At 39.8% G+C, this 27,520-nt stretch overlaps 1 protein-coding gene across 1 annotated transcript in view; it reads right to left on the bottom strand.

Moving 5' to 3' along the window:
- IMPG1 (interphotoreceptor matrix proteoglycan 1) overlaps positions 1-26,988 on the bottom strand; it is a 65,841-nt gene extending 38,853 nt beyond the window's left edge. Inside the window, exons 1-6 of the mRNA XM_068413643.1 lie at positions 26,922-26,988; positions 12,596-12,829; positions 6,111-6,277; positions 5,869-5,897; positions 3,185-3,252; positions 1,990-2,081 (exon numbers count right to left, since the gene is read on the bottom strand). Of these exons, the coding sequence (XP_068269744.1) occupies positions 1,990-2,081; positions 3,185-3,252; positions 5,869-5,897; positions 6,111-6,277; positions 12,596-12,829; positions 26,922-26,988 (657 nt within the window). The remainder of the gene's footprint in view (positions 1-1,989; positions 2,082-3,184; positions 3,253-5,868; positions 5,898-6,110; positions 6,278-12,595; positions 12,830-26,921) is intronic.
- Between the last annotated feature and the right edge of the window lie 532 nt (positions 26,989-27,520).

The following is a 27,520-nucleotide window of genomic DNA, read 5'->3' as shown; positions in this document are numbered from 1 at the left end:
TCTGCTCTTTTACTCCAACAGCTATGACACAGGTAGGTAATACACAGTTGAGAATATTATTTTGCTTTCTTAGATCCTGAGGATGTAATCATTTCAGACAGTAAAAATAGCATTTATCTGGGATCACTCCAGTGCAATTCCTGTGCCAGAGCTGAGAAGCTCACAGAGGCAGGCTGTAGAATGGTGGAGATTTGCCAGGGGTATGATGGGCAAGGCTTCGGCCACCATTTCTGCCCTCAAATTCTTGGTGGCGGCAGCACCGAGACCTTGAGTTCACCCAAGTGGGGAGGAGGGTGCATGAGCTTCTTCCTACAGCCAGGATGCACAAACAGAAAAAAAACCCCAGAGTGGCTTTTCAAGGAGCTGCTCTAGAAGGCCAAACTTCTCAGAAATTGAAAAAAATCTCAGAGCAAAGTAGAGGGGAAGTGCAAGGGGCCAGGTCCCACCTGGGGCTCCTCATCAGTAGGGTCCACCCTTGGCCCTCAGGCTCTGGTGAGGCTTTGGTTTCTCTCCAGATGGAGGTTCTGGAAAGTTCCCTGAAGCCACGCAGCTGTGCTGAGACCAGGGCAACCTCCTTGCCACCCCCAGGCACAGCAGCCAGCACAGGGAAAATAGCAGCCCCTCCTCTCATCCCTGCCCCATCTCAGACATAACCTGTGGCAGCTACTGTAAACCTGTGGAGGAGGGTATAGACTCCAGCACCATGCTGCATGGCTGCTCAGAGGAGACATCAGTGGAGATCCCCTGTTTGACTGCTGGCTGCCTGTATATATTTGAAAATGAAAAGGTAGTAGTAATCTGAACATGAAGTGAATGGTATGGAATAAGGGGTGGAATGTCCTGGTTTGGCCTAAACCAGACCAATTTTCCTTTCAGTGATTTTTACTTTCAGCTAAGTCTCTTCTAAGTAACTGCACTTTCTGAAACTAAATGCATGTTTTTCAGACAGTGTCTGCTTCTGGGACTGATAACGCTCAAAGTTAAATAATGTAGTTATTATTGGGACACTGGTAGGGACAGTATGCAGAAAGGCTCTTGCTGTGCTTATTCTTAGAGAAACCAAGGTCACTGCTAAATTCCTCACTGATTACGAGTGAAGAGCCAAAGGGGGGTCACACCTGCAGGGAGGAGCAGACAGGGCAGGTGACCCAAAATTGACCAGTGAAGGTATTCCATCCCATACACATCATTCTCAGTATGAAGCTGGGGGATCACGAGGGTCCCTTCCCCTTCTTCTATGGCCGGTGTCCGAAGAGGACTCTGTCCGTTTTCCTGCTGCCCCTGATCCCAGTCCCTGCGTTCCTGAATCCAGTTCCCGTCCATCGCTGGGCCCAGCCTGGGCCTTCCTGGAGCCTGCCCTGCAGTGCCGGTGGTGACGTGACCGTCACTGGGGGAGCTCGATCTTGGTTTTATATATATATGTATATATTTAATTATTTCCATTATTATTATTATACTCTTTTTCATTATTATAGTTCATTAAAACTGTTTTAACTTTCCAGCCCATAAGTCTCTCTCCCTTTCCCCTTTCCCTTCCTCTTCTGGGGTGGGGAGGAGGGTTAATAGAAAGCGTCTGCCACCGGTTTAATAGAAGCCCAGCTTTAAACCGTGACACGGGAGAAAGGCAAGGAGGTCCAGTCCTATCCCTTGTGTTGTGGAAAGCTCAGACGGTATGCATTTTTACATTATTTAATGAAGAATAAGATTACAAATGGTGCAAAACAGGTAACAGGCCCCTCATTAAAAGAATGAAGAGTCTGCCTAAAAGCTGGTTTTTACTTTTTACCGCGTACACAAGAAACATCATGCACTATTCCGGTACAAAACAGATGCTAATAAAACCCTTCAGTCCTACTAGCAGTAACAGAGGGGAACAGTCATGGTTTATAAGCACTAAGTGGTTATAAGACTTTCCCCTCTTTTCTGCTAGCTGAGCTCAAAAAGAAGAGGTGAGTGAAAAAGTGGGATAGGAAAACAGGCTGCCCTCACCTTCACAGGAGTCTTCGTGTCGTTAACTATTTCGTTGAGCAGCGTGCCATTGGGTACTGGCGCATACGGAGAGCGGGATGTGCCAGGGGAGCCTGGGGGAGTTTAAAGTAAAATCAGGCAAGAAAAGGTTTGAACATCAAAAATCTTCCCCTATCTCTGTTGGTCAGGTGTAAGCTCACTGGAGAAGCTTTCCTTATGGAGGGTGTGTTTGAGCACAAGCCTGCACAAGTGAAAAGAGGTCGTGACTTCTAGCATGGGTATAGGTGCTATTTTTTATACAATAGACGACCTTTCTTTCCAGGTCAAAACATCGGTAGTGTTGCATATGTATGACTGAAGGCAAAAATGACACTGACTATGCATCAATGAAATTGTGTGCATTAAATATTTGATCATATAATATCATATATATTATCATATAATATGATATTATATTATCATATAATATCATATAATATTTGATCATTTCCTGTCATACTACATGATATATCACCAAATGTCTAAGCTTGATTTTGCCAGTTGACATCTTTCTCCCTATGATAGCAACCTTTCTTTAGGGCTCAATTTAAAGTAACAAGAGGTTTTGACAGAGTTTTCCAGCTAGAGGCAAAATTACCATGCTGGAAGTCATGATCAATAAGATTCTCTCATATTTGGCCCTCATAAATATATGCGTGCAGGATGTTTCCTCCTTGAACCAAAATGCCCATATTTGCAGATTTTTAAATTTCTAACATTATTTTAAAGAACAGTAGTACACAACAGTGTTGGTAGGTCTAATTGGAATAATCTGCTCAAATGATGTCTTGGCATCACTGTCACTTTCTGGCTGAAGTCATTCTTTATTTTCATCCGCTTCCTTATTTTGGCTAACAAACTGCACAGCTGACACTCTTAAATATTACTTCATGACTGAAGCAAAATTGGCTCTGCTCTCTACAGGTAAAACTAGGAAAACATGCATTTAAAGACTGTGAAACAAACCTGAAATGCTACATTTAGGTAGCAGACATGCTATAAAAAATAAAAAAATGTTTCTTATAGATAATTTTGCTAAAGCATTTTCATTGTACTTCACTGAACTTGTCATGCTTCTACTGCATTCATTAAATTACAGCCTTCTAAGATCTATGAATAACTGGTTTTAGCAATTCTATTTAATGGGCAGACACACAGGAAGCAGATTTCATTTTACCTGTAGAAATGGAAGGAACATCTTCCAGCTTTTTTCTACCTGTTTTCTCTGTGGATATTTCATCTTTCCTATCAATCAAATAGAAATGGGTGATTTAATGATCAGTATGCTGTACTGACGATGGCAAAGGAGTAAAAAAATGTAAAAATTATCCCTATATTAAGTGTACTTTAAATGAGAGAAGCTATTTCTAATGGAATATTTGATAAGCTGATTAAACAGGCAACGGAACAGTAGATCATATTTTATATTCAACAGTTTATATATTTCCTTTCCTCTCCTTCAATATATTTTCTCTTACAATGAACAAAAATACTGATTTGATATATGCCTCCACCAAGGACTACCAATCCTGTCAGGAGTCTGCTCATGGGGTTTTATGAGTGATTTTCTCCAAGCAATCAGGGGGAAGGGGTCACAGAGATTAAATCAGTGCACAGGGTCTGCTTTTTGAGTCTTTGAAGTCCATGAATAGTTGACCAATGACTAAAATGGAAGCAAGACTTCTTGTACATGATCTAATCCAAATATTGTCTCCTTTACTATATCTCATCCTACCAAGATAGTTCAGTGAGGGCTTTGGGTTTCTAATTTTAGAGCCAATGGACATTTCATGGTTCCAAGGGTGTTTCATATGGTTTGGTGTGAGGAGAGGAAGGGTAGACTTATTTTTCAATTGTCAGTCTACACTATAATATCATAAGAATGTTTCCAACTAATGATAGTTTCAAATCAGATTCCTGGATCAAGATTATTATGAATTGTAGGAATGTTTATGTTTGGATCTGGATGTAATATTCATAGGTTAATGCCTACCATGGTCCCCATGACAGAGAGCTGAAAACTCAAGTGAGAATATGATGGGTATGATGTACAGATTGTCTGCCTTACATCACAGGATTTGTTTTTGTATTGTTGATATTATTTTCTGTTGTAAGTTTTACAGTCACGTGCTGATGAATAAATTTTGGAACTGAGACTGTTAGCCTGCCTGAAAAGCAGAAGTGGCATGTATATATAAGTACATTTTATAATAGATGTGCTAAAGATTCCTGCAGTTAAGGCTATAGAATAATTTCTGCTCTAAACCCAAATTTTTATTCATTTGTAGCTTTTGAAAACATTCAGATTCTTAAGTAAGAATCTTCTAAGTGACACTTAGAGATTTTTCTTTCCTGAAATTGGGGAGTGAAGAACTTCAGCTATTTCAGGGTCTAAGTAGAGTGTGGAAAAAAACATAGCATAAAATAAAAAGCCCAATCTTGGAAATGAATGAGGAAAAAATTCCTCAACATTTCTATAGAAATAGTTGTTATTAAGGCAATGCACACAGGTGGAGTGTTTGTGAAAACTGATATGAGTGAAAGAACTACAGGCAGCGCAAATGTGTAGTGTGGTGTCTCTCAGTTGAGACAACATGAAGCTTATAGCATAGACAGAAAAGACGGCTGGGATACATTTCTATACAGGACCAACCTAGATGTTTAATAACATAAACAAAGAGCATGAACAACTCCTGATTTACCATATCCTCTGGATATCTTGTGTGGTGAGAACTAAAGTATCATTTGTAATGTTTTCACAAAATTAACTAATTATATATTGTGTCTTTAACAGGAGACTGATCTCTCCATGTGGCATCTACAGAAGATACAAAACCTTTCCCAAACCACACAGTAGTACAGGTGAAGTCCAACAGTGGATAATCATGGCTGCCTGTATTTCCATCTAAAATACAATTTCATAGAATTTACTTCACCTTCTGAATTGTTTCTGGCAAAAACCATACTGTTCACAAAGACCATAAGAACTCTGAGATCAGTTTCTTCACTTATTGCCTTGCTGCTGCTGTTTGCACTAGACTGCATGAAAAGACCTTCCTTTGGACTTCCAAGGGAGTTTAATTAGGCCCTACGTTATTAAAAATACATTTCTGAGAAAGGAGAACACTCAAAGCTCCCATGTCATAATGAGTAGATACATAAGATATCTGATCATGAGACAGTAAAATTTATGAATGGAAAAGATTATTTGCTGCACCTGAAAATCTGATAATTTGAAGGAAAAAATAATGCATTAATCAGAGAAACTGTGGACAATGATTTGTCTGGCTGTACTGTAGTATTTATATGCAGAGAGACAGTTCAGTATTGTAACTTTAATCCTACTATTCTCAGACTTCTGAGCATTGCCAGAAGCATACTTTTTTTCAAGAGTTCACAGAATAAAGCATCACATTAGTTAACACTATCATGACATGTAAAAATACAGGGGAAAGCTAAAGTGAAGGTGCTTAATGTAGCTTCCCAGATAAATTTTTGTTCACCTCTCTGACTTTCCTTTGAGAATTATAGCAATAGTGGGTAATTTGTCACACTCCCAATCAACACTAGTCTAACGCAAAGCTGTGGCTTTGTCAGGGTTTCTTGCTCACATTAGTCTAAGAGGACATTCTGCGGTGTCTCAAAATTAACAGGAAACTCAGACATTTGGCCACATTAATTATTTATGATCCAATTACTGTGTACTATGACAATTACAGTATACACATCTCTCACAGCACACACCAAATACACCACAGTGCTATCTGTGTATCTGTTCACATCCACACACATCTACACATTTTTTTTTTTTCAAAAAAAGGCAGTAACACCAAGTGGCAAGGTTCTACATGTGCTACTTACCTTTCCTGGAAGGTTCTATGTTTTACTCGCTGCGAAAAGATTAAGAAAAACAGCATTTTACTAGTGGGTGTATCCAACCATTGCACAGAAACCTGTTAGCTCTTTCGTTTACTGTACTTTTATGTTTTCCTTCTAATACATGCCCCCTCCTCTTCCTGAGCAATACTTTGCCCTCATATAAGCAGATGGGGAGGGTCTTGGAAGTCTCCCCCAGTTCCTAAACAAATGTCAGTAAACCTTACCCGTTGGATTATTTCCAGGTGCTCTTGGGAATTGCTGAAGTTTTTGCCAATGTCAAATATGCAGAAGGTTTCCCTCTGGCAGGCAGTAACCCAGTTCTGATATTCAGAAGTATCAGGAATCCGATCCAGAAAAATACGGAAGGCTTCCCACACAGCTTCCTGGCAGACTGAGTAAGAAGAAAGGGGCTGGGGATGGATGCTTTGTACCAAAAAGTAAACTTGAAAGCCTTTTTAAAGTGATTTGGGATTTATACACTTTACTGTACTTAGTAAATAAATCCAGCTTCTAGGTATTTTTCGGTATTTAGGTTTCTTAGGTATTTTTGAGTTGACAGCCATTTGCCTCTATGCTGAAGGATTAACCTTCTTTGAGTTAAGGATTGCTTGTTTCCCCCGTTTTAAAAGAGAGGTTAATTTGGCCTGACATCATCATCATAAATAAGGAACAAACACAAAGCACACTTCTTTCACCTCAAATGTACACACCTACAAAGATACATACTGGACATTCTAGTGAGAGGTGGAGAAAAAAAAAATATCTAGCAGTCCTCATACTTGGATAATTGTTTTAACTGTATACAAAGGTTTTGCACATTAGAATGGTTAACCGTACATAGAACAAGCTAAACAGAACATATTTATGATTTTGATATACACATATAAAGAAGTATTTTTAATGGAAAAATATTTTTTAAGTGTAGCAAGCTAAAATGATTTGCCTATATTTTAAATTTTCAATGTAATTAATCTTTTCAAAGTCTTAAGGATATTCTGCAGCAGATACATGCTTTTATGTTTCTTTAAGCAGCTCTGGAAAAATTGAAGGACTTAGTATAGGTAAAAATCCTTTGGAAAGGACACAGTTGCCCTCCTCTCTACACAACTGTACACAGTCGTTTGTTCAATGTTAAATATCTCCTCCACGGTGACGAATCACCCAGTTAAATGCCAGGCTACATCAGACAAGATTAACAGGTACTGTGGCTGCAGAGAGAATGGTAGCATTCTGCATCACTTGGGGAAATGAAAATGAACATAAATGGAATAAGACAGTGGGGGAGATTTTGAAAAGGGGGTATTCAGCAATGGCTCTAAGGGAGCTTCATTTACTGGGTGCAAACTGACAATAACATGAGATTATGTAAAACACATAATATAACAATGGAGACGAATATATTTACATATTCTGTTGGCTCACTCCTTATGAAAGCAAGCTGTAAAGTTCAGCTGTAGTATTTTATGAAATATATTAGAATGCGTATTTGGGCTTGGTGTCCAGTTTTTTGATCTATTTTCTAGCAGTCAGACCTCTGTCAGGCATTTCAGGGAAAACTTGTAGAAGATAAGTTCCTACTGCAAAGATGTTGTTCTCTAGCACTGTGAGTGAGGATCATGACATGCATGAGTATGTGAGGGAAGGAAGAAAGCAGCAGCAGCTCCATTATGAGTGCCCAGAAATACTTTATAGGGTTTACTTTCCCTTGATGATTCTGATAACACAGGTCTTAGATATGTCTGCAAAAGTTAATTTTTGAGTCACAAGTGGCCGGGTGGGGCTACACTTCTGAGTGCACTTGTACCAACATCTTGTTGAAGTTTGCTCTTTTTGGTAAGTTGAAACCATTTCTAAAAGTTTCTGGAGGATAAACTGTTCCCTCCTCCAAACAGCTACTGCATACCTGACTAACTGTTCTAATATATGTCTTTGGATTTCTGTTCAGATACCAGCCCTTCCCCACACCCAAAATATTCAGGTTTCACTTATGTCACTTCGCATATCCTCAAACTAAACATAGAATGAATCCTGGCTGTACCTGGCCCATGTTTAAAATCACTGAGAGATCCAAAATTATCCTCAAGCTAGAACAGAGCCAGCCGGGAAGTGCTGCGTGGTGTTCCCTGCTTAACTGCAGAAATAAACTCTCCATCATCTTTGCTAAGTCGTGGGCAACGGGAGAGGTGCCTGAGGACTGGAGGAAAGCGAATGTCACTCCAGTCTTCAAAAAGGGCAAGAAGGAGGACCTGGGTAACTATAGACCGGTCAGCCTCACCTCCATCCCCGGAAAGGTGATGGAACAACTTGTCCTTGGTGCTGTCTCTAGGCACATCAAGGATAGGGGGATCATTAGGGGCACTCAGCATGGCTTCACCAAGGGGAAGTGATGCTTAACCAACTTGATAGCCTTTTATGAGGACATAACCCGGTGGACAGATGATGGTAAAGCTGTGGATGTGGTCTATCTCGATTTCAGTAAAGCATTTGACACGGTCTCCCACAGCATCCTCGCAGCTAAACTGGGGAAGTGTGGTCTGGATGATCGGGTAGTGAGGTGGATTGTGAACTGGCTGAAGGAAAGAAGCCAGAGAGTGGTGGTCAGTGGGACAGAGTCCAGTTGGAGGTCTGTATCTAGTGGAGTCCCGCAAGGGTCGGTTCTGGGACCAGTTCTATTCAATATATTCATTAATGACTTGGATGAGGGAATAGAGTGCGCTGTCAGCAAGTTCGCTGATGACACAAAACTGGGAGGAGTGGCTGACGCGCCGGAAGGCTGCGCAGCCATTCAGAGGGACCTGGACAGGCTGGAGAGTTGGGCGGGGAGAAATTTAATGAAATATAACAAGGGCAAGTGTAGAGTCCTGCATCTGGGCAAGAACAACCCCACGTACCAGTACAAGTTGGGGGCAGAGCTGTTGGAGACCAGCATAGGGGAAAGGGACCTGGGGGTCCTAGTGGACAGCAGGATGACCATGAGCCAGCAGTGTGCCCTTGTGGCCAAGAAGGCCAAAGGCATCCTGGGGTGTATTAGAAGGGGTGTGGTTAGCAGGTCGAGAGAGGTTCTCCTCCCCCTCTACTCTGCCCTGGTGAGGCCGCACCTGGAGTATTGTGTCCAGTTCTGGGCCCCTCAGTTCAAGAAGGACAGGGAACTGCTAGAGAGAGTCCAGCGCAGAACCACAAAGATGATTAAGGGGGTGGAACATCTCCCTTATGAGGAGAGGCTGAGGGAGCTGGGTCTCTTTAGCTTGGAGAAGAGGAGACTGAGGGGTGACCTCATTAATGTTTATAAATACGTAAAGGGCAAGTGTCAAGAGGATGGAGCCAGGCTCTTCTCAGTGACATCCCTTGACAGGACAAGGGGCAATGGGTGCAAGCCGGAACACAGGAGGTTCCACTTAAATTTGAGGAAAAACTTCTTTACGGTGAGGGTGACCGAACACTGGAACAGGCTGCCCAGAGAGGTTGTGGAGTCTCCTTCTCTGGAGACATTCAAAACCCGCCTGGACGCGTTCCTGTGTGATATGGTCTAGGGAATCCTGCCCTGGCAGGGGGATTGGACTAGATGATCTTTCGAGGTCCCTTCCAATCCCTAACATTCTGTGATTCTTTGATTCTGTGATTCTGTGATAGCCACTTAACGCAGGTTGCCCTCTGCAGGAACTGTGAACTCAGTTGTGTAGGATAACCAACATGGCTCAGTAGCTGCTAGAACCAATGTGTTTTGAACAGAATCAGTTCAGTTTATCTCAGCTATCACTATACCCTCCCATTAATGGGTGACTGCCTCTGTCACCACTTGTTGATTCCTCTGGTATTGTTAGAGTCAACAAAGCCAGCTGTATTTTTGGCTTTGTGAAAATAAGCAGAGTCACTCAAGATGAAGGAACACACTTCTTCAAAACGTTGTTTAAACTTAAATGCTTTTAGAGAAGGGGATTTTCAAACATCTTAGAAAAACCATTTTAACAAAAACTTGCTAGCAATTTAAAAGATATCACCTTTAGCGCTTTATTTTGCAAAGTTCATTACTGTGAGATGGGACATTTATTTTCAGTAGTTGATACCTGCTTTGACTTAGAGTGAGATAATTATCTGCATTATCTAAAATATCGGTGTCTCTGAAGTTAGTGCAATCAGTTTCTCCAGGTATTCTCTAAACTTGCTGTAGGGATGTACTCACCTAGCTGCGTTAGGGCACCTCAACAATAACTCAGGAATGACCTGCCCTGCCAGTAGAGCAGCTGTATGTGGAGCAGATGCGTTCAGATTATTAAAAAGAACAAGCTGTCTTTTGAAGACATTTATTCATTATGAGCTAGCAGTTAAGGCTACTTTCTATCATCTTTTTCTCACTCACAGCTCCCTGGTATTTGTCTTTCTGCACAGTAACTGCTGATTAAAGATATATTATCTGAAGAAAAGTAATCCAATTACCAGGGTTTAGATAAACATGACACATGGTCAGCTGAGGAGGCGTCATAGCTGATTCCGTGCATGCTCCCAGTTTGCCCCACATAAGGGACTATCTTCATGGTGACTTAAGCTATGGTGTGCTATTTCAGAGTTGGTATAGGGTCATAGCATGCTCAGGTTATCCAATAGCAACTGTCTGAGCTCCTGTATCTGAGCTGCTTTGTGTTGTGTGCTCATTCCTGAAAGCACAGAATATATATATGTAAAAAAAAAAATGTGTAATTTTTCTTAGGAAGCAGTACAATCCTCTAGAGGACAGATATGATCCACTGTGCTGTTACAGTTCTAAAAGTGTCATGGGACTTGGAGGGGTAGAAGTGGTCTCTTAGACTTTAGATAAGGAAAAGAACGGACCTAAAGGTATGTCTACAAAACAAAATGAAGGTAAGATTGTCCCACAGATAGGCACAGGCTGTAAGACTCCAGCACGGCTACCAGATTATCTTTTCATGATGGTTTGTACTGTGATTACAGCTTCAAGGATAATGCTTGCATCACCACATTTTCACTTCTACCTTTTTTTTTCATTTATCACTTGAATCAGTTAAATTAGCATGCTCAGCTGGGAGGGCAGAAGTCTTAGGTTCTGATCTTTCCTTGAAGGAAAGATTTTTTTGAGGTTTTAACTAAGGACATTGTAATGGAAAATGTGAAACTATTCAAGGGAGCAGAAACACCTTTTTCTGAATGAGTGTACAAATTATTCAGCTGCAGTCATCTGTTCTCTTGTTTACTTTTGGGGAAGTACTCCAGCCTAAGTTGAAGAAGTGGGTGACCCCTACTCAAAGAATTTTGTGAGTGTAGGACGTTCACAAAAGGGAATGGGTGTAGGGAAAGAGGAGCTGTAAGTTTAAACCTCTAAGTTCAAACCTGCTTGCACTACAAGACTTATAGAGCCCAATACCCCAGCTGATGTGCTGCTCTCCAAAAAGGTGGTAGTATTGTCATCATCAGTTTTTAAATGAAAATGTCATAGTTGCAGTTCTTTGAGGTTTGGTCAATGATACCAGGCTGTCCAAGGATAGCTTGTTTTCAGCCCAGTCAGGGATGTGACCAGTGAGTTTTAGGGACTTCCAGGATTAATTAGTATTTAAGAAAGGCTTTTTGGATCAGCCTCTTTAACACATTTCAGAATTCTATCTAATGCCCATTGGGTTGGAATTCAGTCCCACAATGGATACCAAATATGTTTACACCTGTAGGAATGGCTACAGATGTTGGTGTAGTTTGCCCATGCTGCCTATAGCAAGTGGCTGCTGGTGTAAAATTTTTGCGGCTCAGCATCCACATTTCATTTCAGAGGGAACTAGATGGTTCCTTGAAAGAGAGTTGAGGAGCAGCCAAGTTATGTGAATGGTTGGAGACCAATATAGATGACAAATAATAGATAAGCAAAGTTGATTTAGAGAGTAGATATTGCTTTAGATACTTGCATCCCAGGAGTGCTGACTAGGTTTTAGAATTAGCTTTGGACCATCTAGCTGCACCACAAAAATATGCATTCTTCTAATATAAATTGGAACAGCCACAGAATGAAAGATTGGGGGAGGTAGAGAGGGGAAGAGAGGAAATATAAAAACCAGACGGTTGTTGCGCTGTTCTCTCTAGGGACCTAAAACTGGAGTGGTAACTCTATAGGCTGTCTATGGTCAAGGGAGGAAAAGAAGGGACTGGGGAGGGAGTGAATTAATTGGGAAAAGGCAGAAAAAACATTCTAGACTTTTAAAAAAATAAGACTAAGGTGTTTGCATGAGCTGCTGGCAATTGTCTCAGTGTTTGTAGCATACCAACACTGCCACAGACTTAATATAACTACAGATACACCAACATATTTTTGCAGTGACCAATGAATAGTTTCATTACTTGTCTTGAGCTGGTGGGATTAATTCCGAGTAGCAATGATGGTACCTGCTGCACTTTTGAGAAAGGTGATACATCTTTACATGCTTGTGCAAGCATAATTTGATCTTTACTTTCTACCGTGTTAGAACACTATGCAATTACACTGAGTTCATTAGTCCTTCGAGTGTGCTGTTTTATTCTGTTCTGGTAACTATCTGTCTTGAACCATGTGATGTACATGTAAAATTTGATTATCTATGTAAAAATAAAGCATAAAGCAAATATCACATACACAGCCTAGAGCTAAAGAACAAGATTCTGGAAAATCATTGTGTTTCCTCAATTAAAATAAATACTTTCATGGAGGAAGTACATGCTACAATCATCATCTTACCTCTTAACCTGTAGTAAGCTTGGTGACTGGCTAAAATCTGCTTCACTGATTCTTGTGGGCAAGCTTTCACACCAGTTGAGAAAAGGGGTGACCTCTTTGTTCGGTGTTTTGCCATGTCAAATATCCGCCTTATGGTTGATACTTTGGACCTCTTTGTTGTTTTTTCTGTTTTGTCTGACCCTGAGGCATCTGCAAGATGTTTGGCTTCACCACGGTTTATTTTATTAGGGATTTCTGGAAAAGATAAAAAGTAAGCATGTACATAAAGATACATTGCATAGGTAGTAGGTATCCAATGCAAGATTACATCTGGAAAACAGGCATGAACCCGAGAGTTCTTTTTGTTACATTATATTGGTGTCAATACCCTGACTGAATTAATGTGCTGAGGAGAAATATCCTGTGATCACACAGGGGAACTGGGACTCCAGAGATGTGGTAACTAATTTCCTTACATCTCAACACATGACTCCAGGACACACAGGGTACAAGTTTCAGAAGCCCTAAATCTTGATTTCAAAAGCAATTTTGGGTTAGATCCACAAACAACACTTAAGTGCTTGAACGTTGTGCTACAGCAACTCATTTTGTAAGCATAACACCCTGTAGGGAAATTTACAGTACAGTGATAAGTAACGGTCTGGAGCTTGGGGAAAGTGAAGCACACCTGTATCAGCTTACAGTGTAAAAAGGTGTTTATGCTAGCAGATAAGTAAAATGAGAAATAGTTCTACCTTAAATCTGCAGCCTTTTGAGATATTCTTATCTTTCCTTTGGGCTTCAAAGAACATCTCCCTTCACATCAGGTTCATAGTCTTGAACCTATCCCAAGAACTGGACCCTGAAACAATTTCTTTCAAAAGCTGAACAGTAGTCTGATTGTCTTTGAGGAAAGAAAGAACTGTTTCCAGTCTCCCTCTTTTCCTCCACAGTACAGTCCTCTATCCTTCCCTTACATAAACTGAAGTATTAATCAGAACAGACTACAATTATGTTTCTTTGTGACTGGATGATAGGTGTTGTGAATGCTCTGGCATTGTATCTCAATAGATCTTTAACTATTCCTGGCAAAGTGGAACAGCTACAGCAGAAAAAAGTGAAATCAGCTAGTGGGAATTGAAGATCTTGGCTTAAGTTTCACGTAGGGAACTATTCAGTTATGAAAAATGGAAATGCTTCTAGGGTGTTAAAATAGGCTCAGGCCTAGGAACCCCAGTCTTAAAAGGCATACAAAAATTCATGACTCATTTGGTTCCAGTTCCTAAGTATTTGTGATGCAGTATTACATGACATAGCAGCTAAATTTAATTTAAAAATGTTAATGAGAAAAATAGCATTTGAGGTACACATTTAAATGAAATGAAATATGGCATTTTGCAGGATCATGTGACAGGAGCAATTAGTATCTTTTAGATTATCCTTCAAAATTTTGCATACATATTAATGAAGGTGTTAAAGTTAATTTGGAAATAGCTTTTTTTTGGTTGCTTTTTCATACATTTGATACAGATATTACAGATGAAAAATAAATAAAAATGTAGAATAAAAGATATTTTGAAAGAACTGCTTTGAAAGAAAAGTGTAAAATTTGTAGATAATTGGAAAACTTTAAGGGAGGAAATGTAAGACAGATGTGGTATATGGGTACCTGAATGCTGACAAATCAACTGAAAAAATTACTGTAAAGGTGTAAACTTTTTCTCTTTTCATTCTTTCCCTTCGATTTCCACTTTTTTTGTGGGAGGGATCTGTCACATATGCGTACTGTAATAGGTTTAATTCCATTTATATCTTGTGGTTAATAAATTTCCCTTACTAGAGTAACTTCTACTATCATCAGTTCTTGAAATCACTTTTTTACTAAACTTAAGGAAAATTTGAATTGAAGGAAGCATCAATCCCTTTCTCCACATGATTGTCCAATACTTATTTCCTAATATTTACTGAATAGGAATGGAAGAAAACCTGTCTTTTGGAACAAACATTATTTCTTCATAATTCTTCAGATCTGTGCTTTTCCTTGTGTCTGTGGAAATTCTGAACTGAGAATTTTTAACCTAAGGCTCGCAGACGGTTCAGCCATGTACTTTACTATAATATGCCTCCATCTACAACTTTTTAGATGCTTGGCTTTCAGTTTCCTGGGGTGAAAAAAAATCTAGAAAGATCTGTGCTATGATGAAATTGTACCCATATATGTTAGCTGATCCCATTTCTTTTTACCATGCAACATAGTAATTGAGTAAATTGGAGTGGTGCAAATTTTACAGGATACATCATTTGATCATGTGAAAAATCCCAATAATACTAGGTTGTTTTGCTCTTCTTAAAAGAAGTAATTTTTGTAAACTTTTTTGTTCTCATTCTCTTCTCTTAAACAAACCTATGCAGTTAATATGTTTACTGTTTACCCTGCCCAATTTGACATTTTTTTATTTAGCTTTGTTGTTTCACAAAGGTGACTGTCTCAGTTTTACCTTTAAAAGGTATGCCTAAGATTTTTAGTTTTCTTTGATGGTTATAGGGCAGAAGGGCAGATAACTGTCAAAGTCTGGTAACTTTTTACTGTGCTTTAGCTTAATCTCTGGGGTGTCTTAAACAAAGCTGTAACTCTCCTTCCTTATTCTCACATGAAAGAATCTACATCATTGTCCGCATTTTCCAGGTGGCATATTTGAGGGAAAAAGTTGAGGTAGTTTTACCATGGTGATCTACACAGTCACTGTCAGCCATTATTAAATTTTAGAGTTCCTGAACTCTAGTCCTGAACGTAGACAAATATAACAAAAGATTTTCAAAGTATGATAAAGCAATTTTCAAAGTATGATATAGCAATCTTATTTGTATGGGACTTAATCAGAAGTGCTTTGATGACCATGCAGGTCTCTCAAGTGCATAGTACTGTTCTCCAGGTTTTGTTTTTGGGCAGATAAACAGCACTCATTCCTCAAATGAAAAATCTGAAATCCTTGGAATTGGGCCAGGCCTCTACTCTGTGTCAAATTTATAGCCTCACTAAAAAAACAAAGCAGGAGAAATAGATTTTAAAGATGAGCATTCCTATGTGTTTTTAATAGTCTGCATGAAGAAAAAGGGAAAGTACATTGTTATTTAAGTGGATTCTAGAAAAAAACTGTTTAAAGCCAGTTTTAGTGTGAGTTTGTTTTTTTTTTCACCGATGTAGGCAAACTCTGTGTAGGAACATTCACCTACAGCATTAATTCAGAAGTAAACTTTTAGTTTGATTTGACCGTAGAAAATTAAGATGTCATTGCATACAAAGAGAAGAATTTAAAATAATAGTAACTAAAGGTTTCAGCAGCAAAATTCAAGGTGACATCAGGACAGAAATGTTGAAGTCTGAATAATTCATCATTAAAATCATCACAAGGTTTGACATGTACGAAAAAGCAGATTAGTGTGAAAAATAAGTAGATGTTCTTAGGATAGAGAGGAAATCTTGAAAGATAAATGACACATATTGCCTTCACAATAAAATAATTATTAATTAAAAGACAAGTTTTATTTAAGGGGAACTGCTGAAATAGGACACGAGGAAAGCTTATCAAAGAGGGTTAATTCAACAAAGATGCCATAAATGTGTTGCTGTGATCCAATTAAACATACAGCAGGGCCAACAGCCCCTGTGTTGATAATTCAGCCAGTAACAAAAGCAAGGATGACTAATCATGGAAAGTTATCTTGAGATCTCTGAAAGGGCTGATCAGTCTAAACACTAGATGGAGCATGGAAACTACAGAGAGAGGTAATATCCTGGACTCTTCGCTTAGAGTCAGTCTTCTCCTGTCATGAGAGAAGCGAGAACCCCAAATTCTAATGGCACTTGACAGTGACAGACAGGGTGCCCATGACATGTCCTCTCCTTATATTCCTTTTTTAAAATCTTTTTTATGACACATTGCCTCAGTCCCAGTGTCAAGGGAAGGGTCTGACTGAAGGGGATTAGATGAGCAGGGACAGATTAAAATATGGCATGGCTTTATATCAAATGCAGCCTAGATCCTGCATATGAGTGCTAGAAGCAGCACCTGTCTTCTCCCAGAGAAGCATGCAACACCTCCGGATGGAAGATTCCCATGCAGATGTGGGAGTAGAGGCCCTTTCCTTTTACTCTTGCTGATGTTCGGGGCTACTTACTGCTTGTACTTGTCTTTGGGTCCAATATATTCTTTAACAATTTCTAATGCATACAGTGAAAGAACTTTGGGAGGAATTGCTGAGGGTACTTGGCCCCAAGAGTTGTTGCATCCTGGTGGGTAGCGGGTCTTATCTGGGAGCTAACTGGGGTAGCCGAGGCACAGGAGAAAATTCGGTTTGGATCTCACTTCTTCAGGTTTAGTGCACTTAGCCAGTGAACTGCTGGGTAAAGAGGGCAGTATCCACTACTGTGGGGATGTTTTGCTGAAAGATAAGGAGCTGACATTGATGCCTGGCTTCAGAAGAGGGTGAACACTGGCCAGAGGAGAATGCCTGTGTTCCTAAAAGAGAAGAAGAGGGCTAAGGCATTTATATTAAAAGTAATTAATTTTAGTTCCTCAAAATGAATATTGACAATGATGAGCTTGGTAATTCCTGTTTGGTATGTTGGCTTGTGTGAATGCCATTCTTAAATGTCATTAAATAGTAACATTACCTGTGGAATGAGGCCTGAGTACCTAATTGCGGCAAAGGGCTATGGGGGACAGGTCCAGGCCTTCAGCTTGGAAGACCCTGTGTTCAGTTGACCGATGTCCACTAGCAAACTTCCTGCACAAGTGCTTCAAGACAACTTCCTCATGCAAGTGGTAAATGAGCCCACTAGAGGAGGGGCCCTGCTTGACCTGTTGTTTGTGAACAGAGAAGGACTAGTGGGAGATGTGAGGGTCGGTGGCCGTCTTGGGAGTAGCGACCATGAAATGTTAGAGTTTTCGATAGTGGGGGAAGTAAGGAGGGGCAAGAGTAGAACTTCTGCCTTAGATTTCCAGTGGGCTGACTTTAGCCTGTTTAAGAGGCTGGTGGACCGAGTCCCTTGGGAATCGGTCCTGGAGGGCAAAGGAGTCCAGGAAGGCTGGACATGCTTCAAAAGGGAATTGTTAAATATTCAGGAGCAGGCTGTCCCAGTCTGTAGGAAGGCAAGCCGTCGGGGAAAAAGACCGGCCTGGTTAAACAGGGAACTTAGACTAGAACTTAAGGAAAAAAAGAGAGCCTACTTGCTCTGGAAGAAGGGTTGGGTAACTTGGGAGGTCTATAGGAACGTGGCCAGGTCGTGTAGGGAGAAGATTAGAAGGGCCAAAGCTCAATTAGAGCTCGATTTGGCTGCTACAGTCAAAGACAACAAAAAAAGCTTTTACAAATACATCAACAGCAAAAGGAGGGTCAAGGAGAGCCTCCACCACTTGCTGAATGAGGAGGGTAGTGTAGTGTCAGGGGATGAGGAAAAGGCAGAGGTGCTCAATGCCTTCTTTGCCTCGGTCTTTAATGTCAAGACCGGTTGTCCTCAGGAGACTCGGCCCCCAGAGCCTGAAATTAGGGACGGGGGGCTGTGTGAACCTCCCAGGATCCAGGAGGAGACGGTTAGTGACCTGCTGTGCCAGTTGGACACCCACAAGGCTATGGGCCTGGATGGGATTCACCCTAGAGTAATGAAGGAACTGGCAAATGAACTCGCCAAACCACTCTCTATTATCTACCGGCAGTCCTGGTTAACTGGAGAAGTTCCAGCTGACTGGAAATTAGCAAATGTAACGCCCATCTAAAAGAAGGGTCAGAAGGATGATCCAGGGAACTATAGGCCTGTCAGCATGACCTCGGTGCCAGGCAAGGTGATGGAACAGATCATCATGAGTGCCATTACACGGCACATGCAGGACAATCAGGGCATCGGGGCCAGCCAACATGGATTCATGAAAGGCAGGTCCTGCTCGACCAACCTGGTCTCCTTCTATGACCAAGTGACCCGCTTAGTAGATGAGGGCAGGGCTGTGGATGTAGTCTATCTAGACTTCATTAAGGCATTCGACACTGTCTCCCACAGCATCCTCCTGGACAAACTGGCTGCCTGGGGCTTGGATGGGTGGACTCTTAAATGGGTTAAAAACTGGCTGGATGGCCGAGCCCAGAGAGTGGTGGTGAATGGGGCAAAGTCCAGCTGGCGGCCGGTCACTAGCAGTGTTCCCCAGGGCTCAGTTCTGGGGCCAGTGCTGTTCAATATCTTTATAGATGATCTAGACATAGGGATTGAGTGCACCCTCAGTAAATTTGCAGATGACACCAAGCTGGGTGGGAGTGTCAATCTGCTGGAGGGTAGGAAGGCCCTTCAGAGGGATTTGGACAGGTTAGATAGATGGGCTGAGACCAACAGCACGAGGTTCAACAAGAACAAGTTCCGGGTCTTACACTTCGGCCACAACAACCCCATGCAGCTCTACAGGGTGGGGGAAGAGTGGTTAGAAAGCGGCCTGGTGGAAAGAGACCTGGGGGTGCTGATCGACAGCCGGCTAAACATGAGCCAGCAGTGTGCTCAGGTGGCCAAGAAGGCCAATGGCATCCTGGCCTCTATTAGGAATAGTGTAGCCAGCTGGTCTAGGGAAGTGATCGTCCCTCTGTACTCGGCACTGGTGAGGCCGCATCTTGAGTACTGTGTTCAGTTCTGGGCCCCGCACTTCAAGAAAGGTGTTGAGGTGTTGGAGTGAGTCCAGAGGAGGGCGACCAAGCTGGTGAAGGGTCTGGAGGGTCTGACCTACGAGGAACGTCTGAGGGAGCTGGGGTTGTTTAGCCTGGAGAAGAGGAGGCTCTGAGGTGACCTTATTGCAGTCTACACCTACCTGAAGGGAGGTTGTAGTGAAGTGGGAGTTGGCCTCTTCTCCCGGGCAACTAGCGATAGGACAAGAGGACACAGCCTCAAGCTTCACCAGGGGAGGTTCAGGTTGGACATCAGGAAGAATTTCTTTACAGAAAGGGTTATTAGACATTGGAATGGGCTGCCCAGGGAGGTGGTGGAGTCACCATCTCTGGATGTGTTTAAGAAAAGACTGGACATGGCACTTAGTGCCATGGTCTAGTTGACAGGGTGGTGTAGGGGCAGCGGTTGGACTCAATGATCCCTGAGGTCTCTTCCAACCTGGTTGATTCTGTGATTCTGTGATTCTGTGCTACAAAGCTGGTGTCTACACACCCAGTGCTACAGAACCTTTCATGTAACTTCTTGTGTTATGCAAGACTCAGCATCACCTTATGTGTCAGGGAGATGCTAGACTCTGCCTACTGAAGACAAAATACATCTGATCCATGTATATCTTGCTTGGATTCATCATGACAAAATGTCACCTGCACATGTTCACAAGCTGTGCTCAAGCTCTCTATGGCACAGGAGAGGAGCTCCAGGCTCCTGTTTAAAAGGCGAATTCTGTAATTTTCAACCTTTTAGAGACTATGTTCTTGCTTTGAATTAAATCTGTACCAAGGGATTTTAGTTCTTGAGAATTCAGGAGAATGGTGGGTTTTCATAAATCCTGCTTCTTGACAGAAATACGTGATGATGCTCCTTTAAACATTTATGGAAGATGAAGAATTATATTAACACAATACTCAAATAAGGCAAGGCTCCCATGAATCCTTATGTGATATTATATTCCTGTTGTTATCCTTATGTTAAAAATACTAAATGTTTGGTTATAAACCTCAGAACATATATGGCAATAAATCTGGAGAAGGATGTGATAAATTGTTTTGAAATATATGGTATAGCAATGACAGTAGTAAATATCTAAATTTTAATAAAAAACCCCCAAATTTTTGTTTTAATGGTGTGACATTCAAAGCTGGGAGATGGCATTAGATAATGGTTCTTTTGCAGAACCCTTTAAATTAACCTGGATTTATATTTTGGTACCAAAGATCACTGTTGTCATCAAACCAACATGCTTTGCATTTTCAGTAAGTGTGAAAAATTTCATTTCTGCAAGTAGGTAACACTGAGAAACTAAACTAGATATCATAATCCCTCAGCTGTTCCCCTCCTCCCAGATACTCACACAAATCTGTGTGGTTTTCTATGCCAAGTGGAGAAACAAAATTGTTAAATCAACCAATTTCAGAAAGAAAGCTAAGACAATAATTTGAAACAATTTTTATGACATTTATGCTTAGGCCTTATAACAGATAAACATATTTTTTTCTCCCTCTCTAAATAGACAATTTGCTAACATCTTTGAATTACGCTAACTATATAATTCATGGCAAAATAACTCTGGTGAATTATCTACCTATTACAGATGAGAATAGAAAATATAACATGCCACTGGTAAGATTCTCCTGCTTTTGTGAATACAGTTATATACTGACTAACAGTGAATGCATGCTCACAATAAATACAGTCTGTACCAACCACAAATATTGAACATGCTGAAAGCTTTATGAATCAACACATGTGATTTTGACACATTTCCTTCCTACCTGAAAGAGAAACTCATGTTTTCCTTGAAATCATATGTCTCATTTAACGTAGACACTGGAACAGGCTGCCCAGAGAGGTTGTGGAGTCTCCTTCTCTGGAGACATTCAAAACCCGCCTGGACGCGTTCCTGTGTGATATGGTCTAGGCAATCCTGCCCCGGCAGGGGGATGGGACTAGATGATCTTTCGAGGTCCCTTCCAATCCCTAACATTCTGTGATTCTGTGATCATCTCTTTCAGACACATAAGGGCAAATTATGGTGAAGAATCCTCCTTGTTATTCACCCACTCTACTAACCACTGCTGCTGGAATTTATGGAAAATATTAAAGGCAGTCTATAGCTTCATTGCCCACATCTGAATCCTGTAACAGTCTGCTTAAGGTCGAGGACCCAGACCAGAAACAGCATTGAAGAATGATTGCTTTTAATGTTGGCATATGAAACGTCTATATTTGTATTTCCTTGGCCATCTTAGAAGCATTTGGCCTGAAATACTATTCTATTATCTGATACAGTTTGAATCAAAGGATGCAAGAAAATGCTTTAAATGTTTGAGTAGTTCTTGGAGGGGTGCATCCAATCTGCAGTGATGAAACACTCACTTGAGCACCTCTGCTATTAATTTTCTAATCAGTCTTACTCCAGATGTACAGACCATCCTCTGAGAAAGTCAATGAGGCAGCATAAATTCAAGTTCCAGCAACATTTTGCCATGTATGTCAACATTTCAACAATTGTGATGGTGTGGGTCAAAGAGTCGCAGAGCAGAATGGTTTTATTGAGGTAACTGTATTCAAATATGATGATGACTAGAATGGTTGGCATATGAGAAAGCTTCCAGGAGTCAGAAGCCACAGTGCCATCTCTTTGCTTGAACTTGTGTAATTGGAACTAGTCAATTTTACTCACAGTTTAGGGGCACTCATTCTGCAATGCAGTCTACAGTCTCTGGTCAATTGCCTCCATATCATTTTGACAGAGAGTGACTTGGACTTAACCTTCCTTAACTTATGTGTCAAGCTGCATACACCAAGTTAGGTTGGGAGGACACCTGGAGCTCACCTAGTCCAATTCCTTGCTCTAAGCATGGCCAACTTCTGAGCTAGAGGAAATTGCTATAGTTTTGAGGCAGAGGAAGAAAGGGAAAAGATCTTTATTAGAACTGTCTTCATTTTGTTCTGTAACCACAAAATGAAAGATGAGTGCATTACTATCTCCTACCTGAAACTGCTGGGGCTTCTGTGATCTGTGTTGATTCATATGTATGAATGGAGTACCTGGAGCATACCCACTAAAACTGGTATTTCAGGTAACAGGGTTACCAAGATTGTTAATATACAATTGAATAAAGTCTGAGAGAGGTATTGAAAGGTTCAGAGTGGCCAACGAGAAGGTAATTTTGGCTCTGCAGTGAAGTAGAAATTTAAAAGCCAGTAGAACCTCACCACTGAAAAGATAAGCATCGTGGCCTAAGTACGCTTAGCTATGTAGCTATGAGCCTGGGTCCTATTGATTTGCAGACATCTATGTAACTAGGCAGTTGCTTTGAGAATCAGCCTGCTAAACTCTGATGTTGTTCTGCTTTATGACTGCAATGCCTCTTATAGGTCAGGGCTTCAGTTTCAATGTTACACCTCAGGTCTTCATGCTTTTGTGAAATGAGGGTGATAGTGTTACTCTGTCAGACAGTTATATTGTAAGGTTAAAACTGGTAGTATGCTTACATAAAATGATAAGGCGTGCTGCAATTATGTAAGGGTATATAAACACACCTACACTGTGGCTGGTGTCAGATTACTCCCAGATGATTGATAATCTTAGATTTTCCAGGTATGCTGCTATTCTGAAGCATCTGTCTGGTAAATAGCAGCTGATAGTGACTAAATGCCAGTATATATGTATGTACAAGCAGACAGATAGTTAGATATTTCTTTTTAGGAAGTATGTTGTTCAATATCACACATTCCTAAGGGGAAAAAGTTATTGGAAACACAGCTGGGCTTGCAAAGTGCATGGAATGTGTAGGATAGTGCACCTAATTCCTGACAAAAATGGAAGAATTGTGTGACAGAGAATGAGCAGAAGACTCTCATTTTAATCCCAAAGGGACTAGGAACAGGATACAGGTACAAAAGCAGAGGGGAAAACAAATATTTAAAATATTTTGAAGCATCAAAATGCAGCAGAATGCATACACAGTTTTCCTTCTGGGAAGAAGACAATGTGTTTGCTACATCTGATGAATGTTGGCCATATCACTTAGGGCACTGCTGAAGATACTAGAACACCAGGATTAGCTGAGAAATGAAGAACAGCATAAACAATAATCTGTATTTCTACAAGGTTAAGACTCCAAGTAAAGTTACTTTATTGTGGTCTATAAATTAGTGTCCTGTAAAAAGAGAAAACCTTTTTTTATTAATAGTGATCATCTTGTCCACAGTTGTTTTCAGAGAAAAAATCCTACGCATCTAACTGTTCATTCACATATAGTTCGCTAATCACTATGGTATGGGTGTGATTATATCTGGAATTAATCTTTATGATTCAGCGACAATATTCTAGTATTTTTATTCAAGTTTGGCTCTTAGCCAGGAAATAGATAAGATTAAAACTCACACATAATCCAGTATTATATTTGTTTGAGAAGGGGAAAAAAAAAGTTTTACTTTTCATTTGTTTATAAGTACAAGCAGGAAAGCTAACTTTAACTTGGTAGTTCTTATTTTATGGATGAAAGTATAAAAAAATCTTAGTGCAAAAAGGAGATGTCTTTTTTTTTTCTTTCTTTCTTTCTTTGAAGGTTTATGTTCTTTGACTCCCCTTTCCCTTTGGCACAAATTTGCTTAACCCTTTTTTCAAGGGCAATTATAGTAATGAAGATCTGCAACACTTATTGCTGAACTGGAACAGCCGAGCGGGAAGGGGTAAGTCAGAATGAATTAAAATTATTTCATAGAGCACACACAAAGCCTTTGTGCCGTAAAGAATGACTGAGTAAACAGCCTTGAATGCTCTCTGGCTCCCTTACATTCTCAGTATCAAGCATTAGGATGTACCCAGCATCAATGTATAACTTTGGGAGTGCAAAGCTCCTCTGTATTTTGCTAGTTAGTCCGTGTTTTCAATGTTCTATAATTCAGCAGTGAAAAATTATTCCTCTGTCATATTTTGCACATAGATTTTTTGTCATTACAAAGATTTTTTTACCCTTACTTTCCCTTCCCATTGTTAGAGACAGCTTGTGTCAGGACAGTAGCAAAGACCTGAGTTCAAATCCTGAGGTCATTTCCTGGATTCTGGCACTAGTCATGGCCAAAGACAAACACCCTCTCTCTGAAGTCTTTATATTGCTCCCTACAGTTTCCTTTTTACTGTGGAATTGGAGGTGCTCCTGGGCAGCCTTCTAAATGGCTGGGAGAAGGACTTTTTTGGTCCTAAAATAAGGAGGGGAAAGAAGGACCTAAAGACATTACTGAGCAAGATGCATTTTTATTAACCTTGAACTACAGATGCGAGTAAAACAGGAATTTGAATTTAAGATGGTTTTGTTCATGAGGGAAAAAAAAGACCAACTTAATAACCCTATAAATATTATTAGATTTATTAATTCTTTGGTTATTAGTTCTATGAGTTTTTAGTTATTATTATGACTAATAATATTAGAGATTATTAGTTCTATTTTTTTTCTTCTAAGATGGGTGTATTTTATATCTTTGTCTCTTGTTTCCTAGTCTGTCATAGTTGACATGTACTGCAATCTTGAACAGCCCTAAAAGCCTCAAATCTTCTATGTTAGGATCACTAGTGGGTAATTAACGTAAGTATTCAGACTACTGGGAGAGCCTGTGTACTTTTGAAAATATTTTCCCTAAGTATCTGACCCTAATTCTAAGTCATAAAATAACAGTTCTGGAAGCATCCCTGTGCTGGTAAAGAAGTTTCTTAACACAAGCATTAAGTCTTTTGAGATTTGTGTGCATATATTTGAGATAATGTGGTTTTAAAATATTATATGACGTGACTACATGGCAATAAAAACTAATTATTATGCATTTGTGCACACCACATGTACTTTATAAAACTGGTGGGAAGGAATTTTTCAAATTATCAGTCACATACATGTATAGGAAAATATTTTTTCCCCTGAAAGCCATCTCAAAAATGAGAAAGTTCCAAGACTGCTACATAGCAAAATGCTATGTGAAGTTTATTATTCATTATTGCTTCCAGAGTGTTGATAAACATTCTATGCACCAAATCTTCTACTACATCTCTTAGGGAGATAATATATAGTTCTGTATTCCTCTCTGTCAAGATATCCTCCCAGAATTTTGCCAGAGTCTTTTATGGGAAATGTAATATGTAATCACAATTTGCAATACGTGAAACTGTATGACCTCACTTTTTACATTATCACTTTCTCAGTTCAGAATTATAAATATGGACCGTAATGATACCATCAAGCATGCAAGAATTACCTGGAATTCATTCTATCTCTTTCCATCATAGAATATGCAACTTAAATGCAAAAGCAGTGCATTTTGATATACTTTTTCTTGTTGTCAGACATGAACTATCACTTTCAACGATTGCACTCGATGATCCCTGAGGTGTCTTCCAACCTGGTTGATTCTGTGATTCATTCTTTCATTTTTTGCCACATTTCCAAAATATCATTAACGGTTAAATGACACTATTTACATAGAATTAAAAAGTAAAAACAAAGAGCAACAGAATATAAATCTAGTGTTAGCTAATACATTACTTTTTTCCAAGGTTTTTTTCAGTACTGTAATTGTCCACTAGAGAAGATTTATATAATTTCAGTGAGATACAAGAACTGTGTTCTTTTTTTTTGTTTTTAAGAAAATCTGTGCAAAGAAAAGCAAGGCCAAAAAAAAATGTGATGTGTAAATAAAACTTTCCAAGTGGTATTTACAGCAGACTATGTTTCACACTGTCTCTTTACAAATATTTAAATACCATAAATATGATTGAGGAGACTTCTCTGTTATCATTTTACATTCTTTGTATTTAATTAGCATGCCTGAGATTGACATAAAATAGGAGGTCATTCACTTGGGCAAGCAGAAAGCAGTTGTAATGTTGGCTTTTAATTCAACTATATAAATATCAAAGCATAGATGGAAAAGTTAGTAAGAAACCTCCCCCAAAATTAAACATGTTCCCCAAAGATCTAGATCTATTAAATATGGAACTGAACAGGGAAAAATCACATCATCATCTTTTGGGTTTTGTTGTTGAAGAAACTTTAAAACTGCTGTGAACTTTTTTATGTTTTTAAAAGGAGCAATAGTTAGCTGTTGTTTCCTTGCAAATAATTTTACAATTATTATTACAGTAATCCTTACTAGTATTGCTATTTTTTGTATATGTGCCAGTATGGTTTATTCCTCCAGAATTTGTATATCTAAAAGTTTTTGAAGTTGTTTCTGACAATGGCTAGTAAATATGAAGATATACTTCACTACTTTCTCTTCATTTCAAGGATGGCAGACCATCTTTAACAATGTCAGCACTTAGATGTTCTTTCAGCTATTTTGTGCCTTCCATATATTTATTTTTGAAATTATATTTTATCAGAACAGAACATATGCAGGTAAATTGAAACTAAATGGCATCTCTTACAGATATTGTAAAGCCTGGGAAACACATATAAGAAATCTTGCCAACTTTTCCTTTTTTCAACTTTATAGCTGTGTCAGTAACTATATTGTCTCTGGCTGAATTTTCAAAACACCAAATTCAAAACAAAGAATTCTGTAATGTGAAAATATCCTAATATTTAATTTTTTTTTCAACGCATACAACATAAATTAGTATAAACCTTTTATATATGAACTTACCTCTGCTTCCCTGAGCTTGGAGAGCAAGGCAAATGATCAAAAATATTAATCCAGTTTTCAAATGCATGCTGTCTCTTGATCATTCACAGTTTTCAAGAACAATCATGCAGGAAATAAGAATATTTAGGTCAAGTAGAAGAATCTTCTTTTTCTTAAAGAACTAAAATCCACAAATGTCTTCCCTCTTTTATTATTATTTTTCAGGTGTCCCCAGCCTTGGACTGCATTGAATTGCAACTAGGCAAAGCATGCAACAGGTGCCAGAATGCAAGAGCTGGACAAACCCCTCCAACACACACACACTTCTAGCCTGGGGGACTGGAGGGGTAAGACAAGAGTGTCAAAGTTTTAAAAAAAAGCAGTGTCTGTTTCTGGAATAATCTGTTTATCTGCTGCTCAGACATAATCCCTCTTACGGTCCAGCTGGAAGAGCTTTCTTCATCTTATTAACCTTCCGGAGCAGCATCTGTCAACCCCAGAAGACTTCAGTAGCACCACAATAAACAACGGAAGCCTCTTCTAGTGCCCATTGCCTTCAAGCATTGATCCTTTGGGCATTCCAGAAGTATCACATGTGAGCACAGGCGAAATCATGGAGA

This window comes from Nyctibius grandis, chromosome 1, assembly GCF_013368605.1.
Source record: "Nyctibius grandis isolate bNycGra1 chromosome 1, bNycGra1.pri, whole genome shotgun sequence".
In the NCBI taxonomy this organism is placed as follows: Eukaryota; Metazoa; Chordata; class Aves; order Nyctibiiformes; family Nyctibiidae; genus Nyctibius; species Nyctibius grandis.
This window is presented reverse-complemented; position numbering and strand designations above follow the sequence as displayed.